At 43.5% G+C, this 22,746-nt stretch overlaps 1 protein-coding gene across 1 annotated transcript in view; it reads right to left on the bottom strand.

Moving 5' to 3' along the window:
- LOC126413269 (myrosinase 1-like) overlaps positions 1–22,746 on the bottom strand; it is a 328,262-nt gene that overhangs the window by 54,133 nt on the left and 251,383 nt on the right. Inside the window, exon 13 of the mRNA XM_050083171.1 lies at positions 13,631–13,764. Coding sequence (XP_049939128.1) covers positions 13,631–13,764 — 134 coding nt within the window. The remainder of the gene's footprint in view (positions 1–13,630; positions 13,765–22,746) is intronic.

Here is a 22,746-nt window from a genome sequence, read left to right as displayed (position 1 = left end):
GTCACCAAGGTTACTGGTGATAGAATTTCTACATGTCGCCACTCCTGGCTTTATTGTGGTTCAACCTAATGTCTACTTGGTAGAGAAGGAATATCATGTTTAATGTGAATTTCAGACCATAATGCCATTATATCTTCTTCACGTGGCGTAGCCAGTAGAGAATAGAATCTGTCTCTCACTATCAAAAATCATCGGCAGAAGTTGGAATCGAGCCCAGACCATGGGCATATGAATCTATCAGCAATTCAACAGGCCACCAAGTCATCTTCTCTGTGGCACGTTTTTCAAGTGCAACGCCATTGCGCCACACTGGATAAGAATTCTGACACACAGGCTCCCTGTAGTGGTTTGCAATAAGTTCAGTACATTCATTTACTTGGTTGACCGAATCGCAATGAACTAGTTGCCTCAGCTATCCAGTGCATATTTTTGACTCTATTTTGTAATCACCGAGGTAAAATCACCTCACTGCCACCTACACAGAACTGCCAACAGTGTAGGATGCAGAAATTTAATTAGGAAGTGTTCCTTTCCACTTGATCTACTCTATTGCGCTATCTGTTTGTTGAAAACGTCGTGTAGTGTAAAAGAAAAGCTGTAACTGTCTGTCTCTCAGAAGTCTACATCCGGCCTTACGCATTATCTCACACTACAGTGGAATGTGGAAGTTCTGTAGGAATTGTTGTTGACTTCTGGAGATGCTTGAGCTAGGGTTCAGCTAGTAGTGTAACGGTAAGTGTAGTGTGCTGTAGACAAAGCATCAAAATACGCCAGAAAAAAGTATTTTCTACATTAGCTGTCGTGTGGTAGTGGCATTTTATTCTTCTTCAAACCTTGTTTGACAGCTTTAACTCAGAACAACTTTTCTACATGCATGTAATCAATAAACTGCAAGTGCCTTCCCAGACTGTTATAGACAACATCAGAGGATTCGCATATATCGTTGATGTTTAATTTCTCTCTCATGTTTACTATTGTTGAAACAACACGAAAAGAAACCCTACGAAAATTGTGCACTGTATTATAAGAAATGAAATAAAACTATCCACAATAACCTTACGACGAAAGTCTGTTTTAATAAAGCTGAGTATCTGTACACAAGTGTGCCTCTATATAACCAATTTAGTAAAATACTACTCACTTAGATTTCGATTGGGTCTGTGTTTAATTGGTATGCTGTGTCATACTCAAGAGGTACGCAAATGTAGCATTTCATAAATAAAGTTATGTATTCCTAGAAACCCAAAATTATCTTGTCAGCAACGGAAAGCGGTATTACTTGTTGTGCAGCTTTCTAAGTTTTTCACCATTGCACTAAGAGCCGAAAGTATGTTCTTGTGTTTTCCTTATCGATTTTTGATCTGACTCCTTGTAGCTCTTTCACAGATGGGATTAAAACGCCAGGGTCAGCGAGACTGGAACCGCAAACCAGAACAGACGCGTTTCACAGGTTAACATGTTACCACAGAGCTACTGAGGAGGACTATGTTGCGAGTTCCTGTTACGAGGCTAATCGTGGCTAGAACTCGTAAACCGCTATTTAAAGGACAAGATTAGTTGCGATTTCCAAGTGCAACGACTTTCTTGGGTTGAAAACCGTAAATTTACAATCTTTTGTTCCACCTCAAGCGTTAATAACTTAGATTATTCAATGGAAATGACAAGAAAAATAGAGTGAACTGTGAGCGTAAATTCCGTGCACACCAGGAAGTTTAACGTGGCTTTCGGACCACAGTGCAACTCGGCATTTTTCCCGTCAACAAACACTGCCCGAGGGGAAATAAGTGTAAAATCGGAGATAAAATTCGTGTGATTGCCCCGGTATCGAACCCGAGACCTTCGTATTTGCTGTTTATCACTTTGCCGCCATGCAGCTTGTAGCTCTTGTTGCTTCTGCCTAGCATTAAAATTAAGGATCTCTTGTTTGTGCCTGAGTTGGCACTTGCGTGTCCCTGCACCAAAGTAAAGAGAACTAAATTGAATGTAGTGCCTTCAAGTTGGCCTAAACAGAAAAGGAGAAAAATTAGACACCATAAACAGTCTCTCTTTGATGCCTCAATCTTCATTGCCATTATGCGTCTTATGAGAAAAAGCGTAGATTGGAAGGTCATGTTTTATTTAAATTATTACAAAATCAGGTGTAACGAACAGTGAGGCTGTCAGTAAAAGCACATTACTGTTAGTATGATGTTGCTCTGCCTAGGGCCTTTAATGATAAAGGGTCAGTTTAGACCAGGCATATTGTATACTGAAGTTTAAGAGAGAGCACCACTAAATTCTACAATACATATGAATTGCATGCACACAGAAATTACTGTTACAGTGTACTTATGTAGCGCAACGGGTTAGTTGCGTATTTTCCGGTGAGAAAGTGCACTGGCAAACAGTCTTCGCTACATTAGGTTACTTAAACTGGTGTCACTCTGAGATAGAATTTATGGTCAGCGACTAAGTGTAAGGTCAATGTGTCGGATGTGGGTTTTGCAACTGTGAAATACTTTCCTATATTATAGAAGCGAATATTAAATTTTAATATAATGCGAAAATTTTGAACTTGGATAGCTTACAACGAAAATCTTTCTGTTTACTGCAAAGAAAAACAACTGATTTTCTAAAACATTCTCTGTCATACACAACTTGAAACATGTCACGTCGACCAAATCATATGGAAGAACAGACGGTGACGTATATCTGAAGGCAGTAAGTTCCCTTGGCTTTTGGTTTGGCAGTATTCGACAGCCATTTCTAGGCGCAAGTAAATGAAGAAAGACAGAGTTTTTGTTATCAAGTGACATCTTCATCAATTACTTTAGTTTTAATGTAATCTACGAGTAATTGCTGATGTTTGATATTAACATGAAAAGAATTCCGTAGACAGGGAAAGAACCTGTTCTTGGACAACTGCTTCTATGATGATCAAAAGGCATTAAATGATTTTCAAGCACATGTGTTTCAGCAGCGGTATGAAGAAAATGATTGTAATAATGACGGTAATAATGGAATTATCCGGTAACTTCACACTCCACAGTGGATTTTCTCGAACTAAGAAATTTGCTGAATTGGTGAAAATATCAAAATGGCTTCACATCGAGCCTATGATGCCTAGAAGAGTCTTTACGTCCTGCTCACATGAGAATAGCATAATCTCCGCGTCAGAAGCTTGCTTCTACTTAACCATTTAATAGACTCGCATTTGTTCCACCGTGACTAATTTTATAAGCTAAGCATATGATCCGTTACAGCACACTCCTGGGGCTGCGGAATGTGGCCACAGTGGTCTGGTGGAACGAACTATCACAGTTGCAATGCGTGGGTTCACGCATTTACTTTTAAGAGGCACAAACAGATTTACTTTACTTCTGGTAACCTCAAGAGAAAGACGTTATGGTTCAGAATCCGCATTAAACATCACGTTCCTTCATTACCGACTGGGCAGAGCCGGTTTACGTTGGGAAATGACATAAGCGGAAGTCATGGTAAACAGAAATACTGTCGCCAGTGAACTTACTTACATTGGAAAATTTTATGTTATTTGATGAACGGATAGCCATTTAAAGGAACAGGGCTCTTATGTTACTTGTACTTGATTGAACTACAGACGTTGAAATATTTGGTGCTGGACTGTGATCTGGTTTCGTATCTCCTCTTTCGAGGCTCTGAATAGTTCAGTCATTTCGTTCCTTTTCCCAAGACTGAAATCCTCGAAGTCTCCTCCAAAGGTAAGTATGTGGGTCCGAATACTGATCCAGTACAAAAAAATATATAATTTCATTTCAAGCCCTATCACGTGCACACCGGCCTGCTAGTGAAAATTAACATACATTTTTCAGGTTTGTTCACGTGTTGCCAACATTCGCAATAGGTGTCGTTATTTCTGGTCAAACACGCACGCGTCCTACTGTTGGTAAGTTGATACTTAAGCTGTATTCGTGGATGATAAAGAACAACGGTAGGTGTACGGTTCGATTGTCGCTCAGGCTCAAATATTTGTATCCTTATTTTAGATTCAAACACCTAGCAGCTGGTAAGAAAAACCGATACGTAACATTTGATTTTACTTAGTTAACAATACGATTACGTGTTGGGTTCGTATCTCCGCCAGCGAACTTCACATCATGTGCTTCATCTTTAAATGCATGCACACTTTGTTACTTCTGAATGGAGGTATATCAGACATCTTTTGTGATTAGCTAACAGGGACAAAAGGGTCTGCATAGGAGTCCCAGTTTATTAGAAAACCTGTCGTCTTTTATTTTCAAGTTCAGTTTTGGTTACTGATATTGGTGAAAATTTTGGTAATTCATGACTGTTCATGGCTAGTCAGCAATATGATATCATTAGGTCAGATTAGATTTGATTAGATTAGATTAATATTTGTTCCATAGATCATGAATACGACATTTTGTAATGATGTGGAACGTGTCATTTTAATGAAAGATTTCTTTACATAGCATGATGCAATTTTTTTAAAACAATTATTTACTCTCTCATTCTTTTCTATATGTATCTCTCTCTCTCTCTCTCTCTCTCTCTCTCTCTCTATATATATATATATATATATATATATATATATATATATATATATATATATATATAAAACTATTTTTTATTTTTTATTTTTATTTGTTTGTTGTGCACGACTATCGGCCAGGCACGAAAACGTCCATGAATGAGTTTCTTAGTTTGGAGTACACTTACGAAAGAAATATAAAAACAACTATGAGAGTTACTGATGTATGATGCTTAGTTTATAGTCAGTTCTGAGTATTATTAGTAACTACGCTCCAGTCCCTAAACCTAGTTACAGAAATGCGAATCAGACGCATTACGTATTCCAGGCCGTAGCAACCGCATCTTTGAGACACCAGCTATGGTCAGTTCCCAGCCCGCTGTAGGATCACATCGGTTCATCTTCTTACTGCTGGTACTGTAACTAAGATTTGGCAACAAGGCAAGGTATGTTTGGCAACTCTGTGATCGACGAGTTACTTCCTGGAGTGCACGGAATTAAGCCATAAAGTTCTCTTGATTTTTTTCTGTCATTTCCATTGAATAATCAGAGTTATTATCGATTGAGGTGTAACAAAAGATTGTAAATTTACGGTTTTCAACCCAAGAAAGTCGTTGCACTTGGAAATCGCAACTAATCTTGTCCTTTAAATAGCGGTTTACGAGTTCTAGCCACGATTAGCCTCGTAACAGGAACTCGCAACATAGTCCTCCTCAGTAGCTCTGTGGTAACATGTTAACCTGTGAAACGCGTCTGTTCTGGTTTGCGGTTCCAGTCTCGCTGACCCTGGCGTTTTAATCCCATCTGTGAAAGAGCTACAAGGATTCAGATCAAAAATCGATAAGGAAAACACAAGAACATACTTTCGGCTCTTAGTGCAATGGTGAAAAACTTAGAAAGCTGCACAACAAGTAATACCGCTTTCCGTTGCTGACAAGATAATTTTGGGTTTCTAGGAATACATAACTTTATTTATGAAATGCTACATTTGCGTACCTCTTGAGTATGACACAGCATACCAATTAAACACAGACCCAATCGAAATCTAAGTGAGTAGTATTTTACTAAATTGGTTATATAGAGGCACACTTGTGTACAGATACTCAGCTTTATTAAAACAGACTTTCGTCGTAAGGTTATTGTGGATAGTTTTATTTCATTTCTTATAATACAGTGCACAATTTTCGTAGGGTTTCTTTTCGTGTTGTTTCAACAATAGTAAACATGAGAGAGAAATTAAACATCAACGATATATGCGAATCCTCTGATGTTGTCTATAACAGTCTGGGAAGGCACTTGCAGTTTATTGATTACATGCATGTAGAAAAGTTGTTCTGAGTTAAAGCTGTCAAACAAGGTTTGAAGAAGAATAAAATGCCACTACCACACGACAGCTAATGTAGAAAATACTTTTTTCTGGCGTATTTTGATGCTTTGTCTACAGCACACTACACTTACCGTTACACTACTAGCTGAACCCTAGCTCAAGCATCTCCAGAAGTCAACAACAATTCCTACAGAACTTCCACATTCCACTGTAGTGTGAGATAATGCGTAAGGCCGGATGTAGACGTCTGAGAGACAGACAGTTACAGCTTTTCTTTTACACTACACGACGTTTTCAACAAACAGATAGCGCAATAGAGTAGATCAAGTGGAAAGGAACACTTCCTAATTAAATTTCTGCATCCTACACTGTTGGCAGTTCTGTGTAGGTGGCAGTGAGGTGATTTTACCTCGGTGATTACAAAATAGAGTCAAAAATATGCACTGGGTAGCTGAGGCAACTAGTTCATTGCGATTCGGTCAACCAAGTAAATGAATGTACTGAACTTATTGCAAACCACTACAGGGAGCCTGTGTGTCAGAATTCTTATCCAGTGTGGCGCAATGGCGTTGCACTTGAAAAACGTGCCACAGAGAAGATGACTTGGTGGCCTGTTGAATTGCTGATAGATTCATATGCCCATGGTCTGGGCTCGATTCCAACTTCTGCCGATGATTTTTGATAGAGAGAGACAGATTCTATTCTCTACTGGCTACGCCACGTGAAGAAGATATAATGGCATTATGGTCTGAAATTCACATTAAACATGATATTCCTTCTCTACCAAGTAGACATTAGGGTGAACCACAATAAAGTGAGGAGTGGCGACATGTAGAAATTCTATCACCAGTAACCTTTCTTATACTAGTTATTTATTTCCAATGACGAAATAAACGCTATTTAGGGTCACAGGATTCTTATTCCACCTCGTATTTCAGCTTCTGTATGTTGATGAATTTGTTCTGAACTGGGAATGCAACTCAGACCGCCCTTAACGCAGAATTGGATCCCTTCATGACAATACAGTTCAACGACAATTTCTTGTTTGTTCAAAACTGCAGATTCCTCAACATCTCCACATATTGCTCGTGAATGGGTTCGAATCCTGCCCCAGCACTAAAGTTCTCATTATGTATTATCAAGCTGTAGCATGAGAACACCTATCCGCAAGGAAAAAATAATTTTGATTTTTAATGTATTTTCATTCGTTGTCAACACTAACTATATCAGATGTTCTTGACTCCCAGTGAGACACTGTACGTTCAAGGGTGTTATTCCGAGCTGCCGGAGGAGAAAAATTCGGTAGTTGACGTGTCTTTGTGTGTAGTCAACAACGATATGCGTGGGGTTCGATTACCAGTCAGCACTGAACTCTTCGTCATATTATTTCTAGTTCAAACATGCTTACATGTCGCTGCTGGAGTAAAAAACCCATATTTAACGTTCGTTTTCTCTAGAATATATGAGAGATAGGTGCTGGGTTGGAGTCCTGGGGAAGGAAAAAATTAATGTTTCGTCTCGTCATTTCAGTTAAAACATTTTGGTACTGCCGAGAAAATCCGATATGTCACAGTTGATTGTGCTTCGATTACAATCCGATTAGGTTCAGGGTTCAAATCCCTGTCCAACACAACGCTTTACCTCTCGGGATTTCAAGTAAATTACTCGTGAAGAAGCAATATTTAACATCTCTCGTACTTTGTTAACTGGGTAGGAATTCGCGTCCGTTAAAAATGTTTACCTTGGGTAATTTAAAGTTGATATTTCCTTACTGATACTGTCTAAAATCGAGGTATATCACTTTCTGTATGCCTAGTCAGCAATGACTGTTAGTTTCCGTTAGTCGTGAAATCTTTGCTTAGTCTGCGTGACCTGGATTTGAATCGAAATGCAGGCGTTTCGTCGTGTCATTTGAAGGTCATACATATTCTCTAGTAGCAGCTCGTGAATAACTTAAATTTTTAATGTCATTTAGTGTTAAATAATAAGTACGGTATGTTACTTTGAAGAGGAAATCATGAATACGACGAACTTACTACGTGCATCCAGAATGGGATTTTCACTCTGCAGCGGAGTGTGCGCTGATATGAAATTTCCTGGCAGATTAAAACTGTGTGCCCGACCGAGGCAAAGGTCCCGAGTTCGAGCCTCGGTCGGGCACACAGTTTTAATCTGCCAGGAAGTTTTACTACGTGCATTACCTATCTGACGTAATAATGAGAGTGGTAACATTTCAGGTATGTCATTTATTGTAATAAATGTGAGCTTACAAGCCTTGAGGACAGTCTTATCTGTGATAAGGTCTTCCTTGAGATTTGTAGTATCGTGGTATTGCTTTACATCTTGAGATATTGGAATACAGAGCAGTGTTTTCTAGTGGTGATTTGTTGGAACCATTTTCTATAGTGAAAGGACTGTACCGATTGGAGAACTTGCTAGAAAGCTGCGTTATGAGGGCTGTATGCGAATCAGGCGAAATGAAATTCAGGTCATTCGGATACTTTTGAGCACGACTGTACCTCACAGGGCACAGATGTTTTCTTGGGTGTCGGCACGGGGTGCTTTAGGCATGGAAAGAGGAATGGTGAGTAGTATAGCATGCTGGTAGACACAGGCGCTGCATGGCACTACTACATCGATAGGCAAATCAGGCGATGCATTTGTTCCGTCAACAGAAGGATGTTTATGAAGATGGCCTACGTATTCTCGTGCAGGCAAATAAAATAGGATGAAAAGTGTCGGCAGGTACGCCTGCCATCGCCTCTCGTTGACGAACTATACAGGACCTAACGGTCCGGTCGCGTGGACACATTTGTTCCATTACGGCGCCCCTCTTGGTAACCGCATGTTCGGTTCTTCCATGCTTCATCCGCTTATATACGAATTGTGTGAGCGTGGTTGAGGAATAGTTCACGGAGATGAAGGCGTTTGTGTGGTCCCCTACAGCTCACAATAACTCAACCTTATTCATCACGTTAGGTGCGTTGTAGTGCAATATGTGTGTACCACTTTGATCTAGTTGCGATTGTGAGCGTTCTTGGATCAGGATGAATCTATGGCACTTTGAGAGTATCGTGGGATCGCCGCTGTCATCAGGATAATACACGCTACTGTTCGCGTTGTTATTGTTGTGGTTTTGTCTTCAGTGCGAAGACTGGACACAGGCAGCTCTGCACGCTGCTCAACCTTCTTCAAAAATGGCTCTGAGCACTATGGGACTTAACTTCAGAGGTCATCAGTCCCCTAGAACTTAGAACTACTAAAACCTAATTAAGGACATCACACACATCTATGCCTGAGGTAGGATTCTAACCTGCGACCGTTGCGGTCACACGGTTGCAGACTGTACCTCCTAGAACCGCTCGGCCACCCCGGCCGGCTACTCAACCTTGTGCAAGCCTCTTCAATTCTGAATAACTGCCGCAGCCTACATCCTTTGAACCTGCTTAGTTGGCTCATCTATGGGTCTCTCTCTACACTTTTGAACCCCACCCACAATTCGCTACATTACAAAACTGACTCTTCCTTAATGCATCAGGGTATGCCCTATCAAACGATCGATTCCTTTAGTCAAGTTGTACCACAGATTTCTTGTCTCTCCAGTTATATTGAGCAACTCCTCATTTGTTAAGTGATTTCGTGAGCGTTTGTCTGTTGCACCATTTTTCAAAAGCTTCTGTTCTCTTGTCGTCTGAACAGCGTATCGTCCACGTTCGCAAAACGCTTCCTAACTCTCAAGTTTACATTCGATCTTAACGAATTCCTTTTTTTTCAGAAATGCCTTCTTCGGCCATCATTAGTTGTTTTGCTGCCCACATAAAAAACTCGTGGGTTACTTTTAGTGTCTTATTTTCCAATCTCACTCCTTCAGCACCACCATATTTAATTCGAGTACATTCCATTACACTTGTTTTACTCTTGTTGGGGTTGATATTACAAACGCTTTACTAGGTCGGTATATGTTGCGACCTTTTTCCAATGGTCACACCATTGTGCAGCCACAGGAGATTAACAGTTTTAGAGCAGCATAATGGCAAGTGATAAGACATTGCATCAACTTCCTGTCTCAGAATGTTGGGCATGGTTGTCTCATGGTAAAGCGTTTGCCTGAAACCGAAAATTCGTGGGATAAAATCTCGGTTGGAGTAAGCAATATTTCAGTCTGCCTTTAACCTAGACTTCACCTCTCAATGATTTGAAGATTCACCAGGAACGAAACTTTGGATAACACATAAAACTGTAGGTCCCTTTCAGCAGAACTAAAAATCAGTCCAGGGTTGCAATTTGTAACTTTGGACTGGTTTCTCATTGTTTCTGACCGGCAGCTGCTCCTGCATGCCCTTACCTGGTAGGACTTTTTAGGCAGGTTAGGGACAAACATGTCGCCGAAGGACTTCCATTTGAATGAGTTGCGACAGCCCTTGGGGTCACACGGAATTATTGTTATTGTTTCATAGGTGATATGCAGTATCTCCGGAAACATAACTAATAACCGTCCTTTTCAGGATCGTCCAACTAAGACAAGAAACCCCTAGTTCGTATTATGCAGCTTAATATTGAAGGCATAAGCTCTGCCAAATGTATCTACAGAAACAACTGCATGAACTTAACACTGATGTTGTCAACATTCAAGAAACACATACAACAGATGAGCAAGATCTTCAACGTAGAGGACGAATACCTGGTTATACACTAGTCGAAGCTATCCACCATCCACATTATATAATAGCCACTTATGTGAAGTCAAGCCTAAACGGAGTGCATGTAATTGATTCTACAGAAGTGATCCACATCTACACAACAGTAATCCAGATAAACGACTTAAAAATTGTCAACCTGTACAAGCCTCCAAGTGTGAATTGGACGTCCACAGTTCTGCCGGCTTTCGATCACCCTTGTATATACACTCGAGACTTTAAAAGCCATCACACGGATTGGCGGTACGACACCGTGGATGTCTGTGGGGAGTCACTAGCTCAATGGGCAGAAACTACCAGCATGCACTTGGTCGTTGATGTGAAAGACAAAGGAACCTTCCACTCTGCACGCTGGAATAAGGATTACAACCCAGACTTGGTATTTGTGTCCAAAGATCAGCTAGATCAACCACTTAACGCCACTCGTACTGTTCTGTCTAACTTCCAAAACTGCCAACGCCGTCCTGTTATGACAGAAATTGGTTTAAAAATTCCCCTTGTAAACTCAATGCCCCTACACAGATGGAATTTTCAATGAGCTAACTGGGATGAATTCTCAAAAGACCTTGACTCCAACTTAGCTGCGAAGAATTTACAGACAACAGCAAACAACTACGATGAATTCGTTACACTAGTTATCGAAGCTGCTAAGTCAAACATTCCCAGAGGTTACAGAAAGGCTTTATATCAAGAATACCAAAGTTCTAGAAATCAAACAGTAGGCTCACAGCTACTCCACTCTTTAAACAAGAACAGACGAGAGAAATGGGAAGCAACACTCAAAGAAATGAACTTTACCGAGTCAAGTAGGAAAGCATGGAGAGTCTTGAATGGGCTTATTGGCAAGCAACACCTCAAAAAGCCGTATCCTAAATTGAGTCCCGACCTCATTGACAACCTGATCGCAGACCTCACAAGGGCAAACAGAGACAAGAATCATACCAGAGTAGTAAAATATAACCTCTCTAACGTCAAGCGCAGTGCCCCAAGAAACGAGCCGCTTTCCAGGCCCTTCCCCATAGCGGAAGTAGAAAGTGTTGTCAAGGAACTGAAAGTCGGTAAGGCTGCTAGCCCTGACAACATCTATAATGAATTTATTAAAAACATGGGCCCGCACTGCATGCACTGGCTCACTTCGCTCTTCACTTACACAATCAAAGAGAACAAACTTCCCTGACAATTCAGACTGTCGAAAGTTATAGCTACTCTCAAACCTGCAAGCCTGAAGACAGCCCTGAAAGGTACAGCCCTATAGCACTGCTCAGTTGTACATTCAGACTTTCGGAACGAGTCCTCCTAACCAGAAAAGCACCGTTCGTCCAGACTGCTACCACTCCTGAACAAGCTGGCTTCAGAAAAGGACGCAGGTGCACCGAGCAAGTTTTGCCCTAACTACCCATATTGAAGCAGGTTTTCAAGGCCATCTGAAATCAACAGCTGTCTTCATAGACCTGACAGCCACGTACGACACTGTCTGGCGACAGGGACTGATCTACAAGTTACTGCAAGTTGAAGCAAGTTGAGAAATTGTGGATCAAATATCCAGCATGCTTAGTCTTTCTAGGCAGCTCTATAAGCCACAAACGGAAACTAAATAATGGACTACCACAGGGATCTGTTTCAGCCCCATCACTATTTAGTTTATTCATTAATGATTTACGAACCACAACATCAACTGAATTCATTTATGCTGATGCCATCGCACTGGTAGCACGGATCACTAATTTCAAAGATGGTGAACAAATTCTTACGGAGGATCTGTAGAAGATGTCAGCTTTCTTTAAGACCTGGAGATTGATCCCAAGCACATCAAAAACTGAAGTCACTTGTTTCCATCTAGCGAATCGTGCTCCGAACTACAAACCAAGAGTTCTGCTCAGTGGACAAACTTTGAGGCACAACCATTTCCCAAAATATCTCGGAATCGCTCTAGATAGGACCCTGAGATACAAAGAGCAGATCACCAAGCTTTCTCATAAAGTTGCTGGAAGGGACCACATACTACATAGGCTCAGTGGTACCACCTGGGGAACCTCTGCTGACTGTCTGCGTTTAACTGGCATTAGTCTTGTGTACTCTCCTGCCGAGTACTGTGCACGTGTCTGGTTGGAAAGTGTAAATGTGAAGAAGGCAGACACAAAACTGAACGACACAATGCGCTGCATCACTGGTTCCGTCAAACCAACCCCAACCTGTTTTGAGTCACATCCCTCCATCTGATTTAAGGCTGAGACAAGCTCTACTGAGCGAGGCCAAGAAAATTCTGCATGACCCTCTCTACCACTGCACCAGGAATTCTGTCATCCACCACAGCAACGACTGCGATCAAGAACACCAGCAAGTGTTACTGCCGGACTCATCGCGGATGGTTTTGATCTAAATGAAAGCTGGAAGCATGAATGGTCAACAATAACATTGGGAACAAGAGCCCATCACCTTGATCCCAGAAAGAAGCCAAAAGGTTTTGACCTACTGAGGAACCTCTGGTGCCGCCTCAACAGGTTAAGGACGACATGGTTGTTGTAACTACTTCAGGTACAAATGGAGCTGGATTAGTTCACCAATGTGTGAATGTAATCAAGAAGAGCAAACAACTGAACATCTAATCCAACGCTGTCCAATTCATTCATAGCCTGAAATTCCCGACGACTTGTTCACTCTCACACCCAGCTTAATTAATTGGTTAAAAAACACGGACTTTAAAGTTTAATCTTGTCTTATATCATATGTATATTATATAAAATCACTTGTCTTATATCAACTGTGATTGCATAAAATCACCATACGATTAAATAAATAGTTACTATCGCTCTCTGGATATTCAAATACAGTATTTTCTTATTTCTTAAACCACTGAATCCCTAATCGATTTTGTTGTTTTGGAGATCTTTATTGGGAAAGCCTATTAATTACATACACGTATAACATAACGTAAGACTTCACAAAAAAAACGTCCTATGGCGGATGCTGCTTCGGAGAAAAGATGTGAAGCATGCAAGCAGGTAATCTTAGAAACTCCGTGGTCGAAATTAAGACGTTAACTACAATCTTAAACAGGTATTCCGTGAGCGACACTCGCTGTATGGAGGTACTCACGTTCAGGGCCTTGAGCAGCTGCACGTCCTCCTTGTATTTGTGGTACGAGTCGCACGCCACGTCACCATTTCCGTCGCCTATGCCGTACTCCGGATTTTCGTGCGTCATCCGGTCCCAGATGCTCTCGCCTTTTCCTATGCAGAAAAGCAGCAACGTTGTAATAAGCTCAGGTGCTGAAACTGTTTCATATAAAAAGCAGTAAATTGTGTCACATGTGCGTATTGGATCAATCGTCGTTTCGCACTAAAATTAAGCTCTAAAGCCAAAAGAAAATAATATTTTGATTTGCTGGTACTCTGGACGGGGAAAAGTGCAGCACAAAATACGAAATACTCCACAAATGATTAATTTTTTTAATATAAATACAAAACAAGACAATAACAGCAGAGTTCAAGAAAGTCAATAGTTACGAAATGGAAAAAAGTTAAATCCTTTGGGCTGTAGATAATCCCTTTAAGTTTTTTTTTTTTAAATCTTCCGTTGGTCATAGTCCCTTTAACTTACTTTAATTCACCGCTAATAATTAGCAAGTGTCTACAGTTTTAGCTTGTAAGTTCTTTAGTCGTATTTGAAAGACGTATTTTATTGCTGCTGTTGAGCTCTCACACGGGAATGGTCCAATCCGACATGTCGAAACTCACTCTGAAATTTTTTATGTAGGAGGAAAAAAGGAACTATGAAAATTTTAGCTGGTAAGACGTATTTTCTTCAATTGTTAAAGTTACTCGTTTTTGCCGCACAGAGAACCGCTTATGACAGCGGTTTGTACAGCCCTTCCTTTCTTCCTTCGGCAGCGACAAGAGAACGCACCGCCGCGTAGTGCTAACACGCAGAGTGACACACGCGAATCTGGAGCACTTAATCATACAAGAAAGGTAACCTATCATTAATGTTTTGAGTGAGAGACACTTCATATCGTCAGCTAAACTGTTGCACATATAATGCTAGAGTTTCACTTGCATCTCAGACGACTTCCGTGAATCGCGACTTTAATTTTTTCAAATGAAATATTCCTCATACATACATCATTTAACAATAATTCCTGCAACGCAGTTCTTATGATAATTTCTGAATAATGTACGTTTTAGAAACAATGAAAGTTCCTTATTTATTCCCGACAGCCGTCAGAATAAAGTGAAGTGTCATTTGAATGACGAAAACAAACATTTTTCTCGTTCCAGGCAGACCCGACGACAGAAAAATTAATGCTTTCAGGCACGTCACATTAATTACTAGTTTTATTTAACAATATTGTTGTGGAGTAAGAAATGTTCGTGCCCATTGTTCTCCTTGTTGTGCTCCATGCCGAGCATACCTACAGCAGTTCGTAAAATGTGCCAACGGAAACAATGCACAAACGACTGTATTTTAAGGATACTATTCTCCTGATAAACATCGAATGACACAGAGCTATCGGAAATTATATTGTCCGACAATACTTTCTACAGTCGAAAAAATTCTTTATCGAGAGACGCTAGTTCAAAAATGGCTCTGAGCACTATGCGACTTAACTTCTGAGGTCATCAGTCGCCTAGACCGTAGAACTAATTGAACCTAACTAACCTAAGGACATCACACACATCCATGGCCCAGAGACGCTAGTTGTTCTGGGTGGAATCTGATTTGTATAAACAGTCTTTTTCTCGATCTGCAGAAAGACAGGGCAAGGGTAGAGCAGAAGGAATTAATCTATCAGTTCCTGCAACTGGTTAGAAACCATGTCGAATAAAATCTTCTCAGATTTTGGTAGGTCTGTTATAAGATTTTTTAATTTTTGATCCTAATATGCGTTGAGGTCCACGAAGACACAAATACAGCTGCAGAAGCAGTAATCCACTCATATTCATCACACTGTCATTATTGTGTACGGATGTGTTATACCATTCATCGATTACACAACAGACTGTCTTCTTCTCCGCCTCGAAATGATGAAGCTGCTATATCCGTGAGTAGCCGAATACCGGTGCTCACGCCAGAAATACAGGAGAGGAACGATGACGACGCACAGCCGCCTGCGAGCGGGACTCAAACTCACGTCGACATCGAGCAACGGGGCTGGCCGGACGGCAGACTCGACACAACAAGAGTACCGGTAAGTCAATAGCAACCTATGTCGTAATAAAGTGCAACGAACTTCCGACACAACGCTGTGAACAGGTAAAGCACGAGCCGAAATGTTAATCGAGGCCAAAGAGGAAAACCAATACCAAAGCAAAGCAGTCGACGAGTAGTCAGTAGTACGCAGGAGACAGTAACGAATGTTATCAGACCAAGTATATGATTGAGTGGTCTTTTTCTTTTTCTTTATTGAATTTCGATTCCTTCTCAGAGGGGGCGGGGGGTTGTAATAGCTTAATACGCCGCTCTACAGGCTACAGAAGAGTTAAAAAACGTAATGAGAAGATACCAAACAATAAAAAACAGGCTATAAAACGGTGACTATTTTTAAAAACTGTAAAATGGCGGAAAGTTGTAGAAATTAAAATAGAAAAACACGGGTTGGCGATGCTAATGAAGAGACACAGTAAGCAGACAGGCACAATTTAAAGAACACAGCGACATACTGGTTTCCGTTCGCACACCTAGCGACAGTATGGTTTCTGTTCGCAACACTTAAAAAAGGAGGCGCACAACACTGAACACTCACTTAAACACAGCACTGTAGAGTAGACGTGAAGATAACACACCACAGGCTAAGGCAGAGATTCAAATGGCTCTGAGCACTGTGGGACTTATCATCTGAGGTCATCAGTCCCCTAGAACTTAGAACTACTTAAACCTAACTATCCTAAGGACATCACACACATCCATGCCTGAGGCAGGATTCGAACCTGCGACCGTAGCTGTAGCGCGGAACCGGACTGAAGCGACTAGAACGGCTCGGCCACTGTGGCCGGCTTAAGGCAGAGGGGTGAGGGGTGCGAGGACCTGGACAGATGAGGGGAAAAAAGGGGGGAAGAGGAAAAGTAAAAAGGGGGGAGCCAATGGAGGGAGAGGACACATAAAAAAGCGGGACTCAGTGGTCTTTTTTTCCTTTATTGTAATTTCATTCCCCTGCTCCATAGGGGCATGGGAGGGCTGGCAGTGGCGCAGTCCACCGCTCTTCAGCCAAATAAATTTAACAAAAATACGAGAACAAGGGGAACTCTTACATAAAAAATGGGGGTAAAAAGGGGGACATAAAATACAGAAAATGGAGATGATGGGAGTTAAAATATACACTAATATGTGGACATTGAGGGACATTAAAAACTCGACACAGAGTTAAAAGAACACAGCTGGCAATTTGTTGCATACTTACAATCACTGGAGTCAAACACAAGTTAAATGTCGGCCACAGTATAAAAATCACAAATGGTTCAAATGGCTCTGAGCACTATGGGACTTTACATCTGAGATCATCAGTCCCCTAGAACTTGGAACTACGTAAACGTAACTAACCTATGGACATCACACACATTAATTGCCCGAGGCAGGATTCGAACCTGTGGCCATAGCAGTCGCGCGGTTCCAGACTGACGTGCCTAGAACCACTCGGCCACACTGGCTGGCTTAAAAATCACACAGAGCAAGACACTTTGAATAACAAAACCACTGGAAATGACGGAACACTCACAAAGAATAAAAAGTGCTGGTGGGGACCTGATGCAGGACTGGAGGTCGGAGAGGAGGAAAAAAGAGCAGAGATGGGATGGGGGATGGGAGGAAGAGGAAAAGAGGGGAAAAAGGGTGCACCAAGAGGTAGGAAACGGGCAGGGCAGGAGATGAAAAGACAAGGCAGGAGGGAGTGCAGAGACACTGAAGGGGAGCACAGGAGAGGCAGCGGCATGGAAGGGGGAAAGCCACTCAGGGGAAGGGAGGTGGAGGAGAGGGAGCCCAGAGGAGTAGGCAGGAGGAAGGTGGGGTTAGAGTTGATAGCAAGGGTAGCCACCATGGCGAAGCTCATCATCTGGGAGGAGTAGATGCTGGAAGTTGCATTAGGAAATAAGATGGAGGATGTGGGAAAGAGGGCTCAGTGGTCAAGGTGTGGCAGTGTTTATACTGGCCCGTGTATTCATGTGGCAAGACAGTGGCACACCTACTAGGTGAGAGCAGCACTGAAGCGACACTGCCCACTATCGTCCATCAAAGTGCATTTGCTCCAGCGGGCATTCAACTTCCACACAGTCCGATACCATAGGCCGATGCATTGGCTGCAACAACCAATGGGCGATCGGGAGGCAGAGTGCGCATGTCAGCATTGTTTTTAATTTGACAAAATCGACGTCACAGTCGGGGGTTCAGATATAAGGGACCCCTTTTTACACAACTGATTAAGAGGTTGTGCAATGTGGGCTACCTGGGGTAAGAATTTATCCTAATAGTTGTGCTTGCCCAAATATACGTGTGATTGTTGTAAGTTCATTGGCAAGGTAAAGAACTGATGGCAGCCTCGTTCTGGTGAGTAGGCCAGATTCCATCTTCAGTGAGCCAATGCCCCAGATATTCCACTCCTGGGTGAAAAAAATCTGCATGTCTTCAAAGAACACAAGCCCACGTCCTGCAGGGTCATGAACAGCGTGCAGGGGTTTTCCAAATGCCCCTGGTGGGAGGGTTCTCTGGCTATAAGTTCACCCAAGTAATTGACGCAAGCTGGAATATGCTGTATCAACTGTTCCAGAAATCGCTGAAATAATGAAGTGGCTGAGGAAATGCCAAAGGGGGAGGAGGGGTGGGTCGATTGTACTTACACAACCCACAAATGGCATATTAAGGACGACAGTGGTCTGAGACGCCTCATCTAAGGGTAGCTGGACATATGCATCAGCATGTCGGTCTTGAATAAATACCCCCCCCCCCCCCCCCCCAGCCAGTTTGATGAGTAGGTCTTCCTGCCAGGGAATGGGACAGGTTTCTACCTGGGATTGAACATTAATGGCCACCTGGAAATCCCCACACAAGAGAAAAGATGCATTCAGCTTCTGGATGATGACTAGAAGAGTGGCCCATGCACTAGGTTTCACAGGTTCGATAACCCCAGCAACCTATAGACGATCGAATTCCTGCTTCACAGCAGCTCATAATGCCACCAAAATTGGTCTGGCGCGATAAAAACGAGGTGTGGCATCTGGGTGATGTGCGCCTGAAAGTCTGAACCACACCCGAAATCCGGTTGACAGAGAGGCGAAAGGGAAAGGGATCACAGTGGAAACCACCTTGACTTCATCTGAGAGAGAAAATCCAAACTCTGTAAAGGCGTTGAGGCGAAAAATCTTGGTAGCCGATTGATGGTCGACGACAAAGAATGTGAAAAACCGACTAACGTAGTTGTAAGTTGCTGCAATCGAGAGCTGCCCGAAAAGAGGAATCGCACTATCTCCACATGCCACCAAATATCGGGAGGGCGGGGATGAGTCAGGTGAATCCAGTCGGACATAAGTCGCCTGATTGATCGAAGAGACAGTGGCCCCATTGTCTATCTGAAAACTGGTCTTGATGAAACGTGCAAAGCGTGAGAAACCGCTTCTGAGTGGTCGCCCTGGGGGACTTCTGTCTGCAGCATGTGTACCGTGTCCTGGTGTGGTCGTGGTGCCGGTAGTGGACGGGTGGAGTGGGTCGTGCGATTGCGACATACTGAGCGGAGGTGCCCCTCTTTTCCGCAGGGTGTACAGGACGCCCAGCGATCAATACAGGCTTCCCGGGAGCGAGAGAAAAAACACTGTGGACATGGAGCCGCCCATGTAGCCATCGTTGAGGGGCGACTGCAGGCTTAGAAGTCATAGAGACATCGGACAAAGACGAATCACGACGTTGCTGCTACCTAGCGGTCGTCCTACGTTTACGACGCTGGGATGGTGCACGTGGTGAACTGCCTTGCCGTGTGTCAGTTCGTCAGCTGCCTGGGCCATTCCGAACGAATCAGCGATGCGCAAGACGTCCTCTGACGACGGTTTATCCAGTTTCAAAGCCGTCATGTGAACCCCTCGGTCAGGTGGCAGTCGAACCACCACGTCACGAATCGAGGAGTCGGCGTAGGAAACCTTATAGCCTTATGGGCGCAAGTGAAATCACATTTTCGGCTCTCCTTGCAAGTCAGTGACCCACAAATGGTATGACTGTCCCAGCTGTTTATAGCATTGATGCAATTCTAGCCAGGAGGCAACCACACCGTACCGCTGGGAATAATAACTAGCCAAAAGAACGCATATCTCCTGAAAGAAGAGGGTGACAGGTTAGAGGTACCATTTTTCAGAGGAGAAAAAAATCTGTCTGGCGACGCCAAAGACAGAAAGGGTGACCGCTACAATGAATCGTTCATGACATGAAACCCCATTAAATGCTGCTTCAGTGAATAGAAACATGTGTCTCAGTCCTCGACGAGTAGTCAGCAGTACATTGGAAAGAGTAATGAACAAAACATAATGAGAATATAAACAAACAAGAAAAACAGGTGATAGAACGGTGACATTGTAAAAATCTGTTAAATGGCGGAGAGTTGTGGAATTTAAAATATAAAAACACGGCGTTGACGATGCGGATGAAGATCGACAGTAAGTAGACAGGCACAATTAGAAAAAAAAACACAGCGACAGTCTGGTTGCTGTTCGCACGAGATAAAAAACACAACCAGTGCCAGTATGGTGGCTGTTCGCAACACTGACAGGGAACGCGCAACACTGAGCATTCACTCATAACAGCACTATAGGAAACACGGCGGCAGATGGGGGCGGGGTGGGAGGACCCGGACCGATGAGGGGGAAAAGAGGGGGAGGAGAGGAAAAGGAAGGGGCGAGCCGTCGGATGGAGAGGACATAGAAAATATGGGGAAGGGGGGGGGGGGAGGCGTGGCAGGCGCGAGAAGGAAGTGAGCGGTCGGCGTGCAGCGGTGTTTATGCCGGCTGGCCGGTGTATTCGCGTGGCGAGACGGTGGCGCACTCACCAGGCGAGAGCAGCGCTCAGGCGACAGGCAGTGCCCTCTGTCATCCACCGAGGTCCGTTTATTCCCGCGGGCGGTCAAATTCCATGCAGCCCGATACCAGAGAAGTGCGGTGGGCTTACAGTTCTTTCACTGTACCTGACTGACCGGCGTTAGACACAACAGATGTCAGGATAACAGCCAGCTTCGTCGTCACATCAGCTACGAAATAATGGCGTGTCTTCTACGTTTTTACTTGAAGTAAACTTTGTTGTCTTGATTTCTTAAACCGGGTTAACCTAATCGAAGAAGACCTGAAATCAACAATGTTCATCTCATTTGCGATTCGGAGTGCCCAGTCTTGTAGAGCTCCATTGGTAACGGTGCATTTCCTCTCTCCTCATACCTCAAGAAAACTTATCTAAAGAACTGCTCTTCACGTTAATTATTTAATTTCAGGGGTTTATATTGGTTTTTAAGGACGGGGGGGGGGGGGGGGAGGGGGACGAGATTTTGTGGCCACCCTGTACAGTAAACAGTTTAGATAGCGTTTTCACAGTTTCGCGCTTTCACTTTGTCTCTTATTTATTACTTCTTGTAAGCCTTTCTTCCATTTAAGAAGCAAAATCTGGTTAGCATACTGCTTCACATTAAGTGTTAAACACAATGCCATTAATTCAGTTTTATCTCGACTGTTGACACTTATGCTACAGCAAAAGAAACCGCTAATTATTATGGATATTAAATGAGTCAGTAATTTGAGTAAACAGCAGGTTAAAAGACGGCGATGCCTTCCGGTGGTAATAGCCGTCAGGCACTTCCCCTTTCATTTTGTTTCGGTGATTATCATACAATTTCATTCTCCGTTGGTGCATCTAAGATTGATATTAATCTGATGGACTATTAGGGTTAGGGTAAACCACTGACTGACCTCACAATACATGCATGACTTGAGCAGCAGTAGTAGAATTAAACTCGGCTATAGAGACAGATTTTAGGACAAGACTGTGGTACGAGGTACCCTCCGCCACGTATGGTGGATTGTGGAGTATGTATGTAGATGTAGGTGTGATGGAGGGGACCATTGCATTAAGGCAGCTTTAGAACTCTCGCCGAGCAGCAAGCGACTTCGCGGATTCCTTTGTGCTCACCGATACTGGCGGAGGGCCCTGCAGGGCGGTGGTTTATGGGCCGCCATTCTGGCGGACGGCCTTGTTCCGCTAGCGGCCAAGCAAGAGGGTGGGAACGGCGAGGCTGAATGCGAAATGACGCTTTTCGAGAAACTGGCGGCGCCGGGCATCCTGGCGCCAGCCTGACTGCTTCATTAGCGAGTGGACGTGATGTGGGAGCCCGGTCTCCTTATCCCGTGTGCGGGTCCAGGTAGAGCGGAGTCAGACTGGCGCCCGGCTGATGTGTTTATTACAAGAACAGCGTACCTTCTGAGACGGGACGACGAATTTCTCTGGATGTCGCGTTTCTTAGTTGCCGCCGCGCCTCGCCAAAACGGCGCCCACTAAATCGTTTTATGGACGAGACGGAGCTTGTTTTCACTAGGAAGCTTCCCTCATCTTGTGAAATGCGCTGGGGGTTTCAATGCAGGACCTCCAGGCATTGTGTGCTGTTTTTTTTTTATTGAATAGAATGTGTACACTGCAGTGATTGGTTGAGGAAGGTCGGGTCTCCTTGCTAGAAGACGTGATTGGCACAGTAGCCACTGCTGGGCCACGATAAGTTTATTCAACAACCTCGGGGGAACGGCTGTTATTCGGAGGGTTTTGCGCAGCGGGAGAAGAGAGGACTTGCTTCTCGACCGTCGCGGCACACGCACGGCGACGCACTTGCGCTGTGCCTGCCGAACTGTGCGGACGCTCTGTGCTGACGCTGCCGATGCTAACCTCTCGCTCGTGATTTTGTAGCGATCGGTTGCGCGGGTTCACTCATTTGGCTACTCGCCTTGCGTGTTCTCGCTAACCAGCGTTTTCTCTCTTTCTTTCAGAGTCGACATCAGCCTGCAAGGGCCTTTAGGGACTCGTGCGGCAAAATCCACGTGCCGTGACCCCACCCTCTGAGAAAGGAGGCAAAGTTGTCGTGTTGGGGGTTACGACATGGAGGAGGAGCCGGAACGAGACGATCGCTCCGGTGAGACGCAGGGTGCGGCAGATAGCGGTCTAAGGGAAATTTCCCGGACGACGGCAGCGTCTGGCCCCCCACCACCGACGGA

This window comes from Schistocerca serialis, chromosome 7, assembly GCF_023864345.2.
Source record: "Schistocerca serialis cubense isolate TAMUIC-IGC-003099 chromosome 7, iqSchSeri2.2, whole genome shotgun sequence".
NCBI classification, from domain to species: domain Eukaryota; kingdom Metazoa; phylum Arthropoda; class Insecta; order Orthoptera; family Acrididae; genus Schistocerca; species Schistocerca serialis.
The sequence above is the reverse complement of the archived record's forward strand: the minus strand, read 5'-3'. Positions and strand labels throughout refer to the sequence as shown.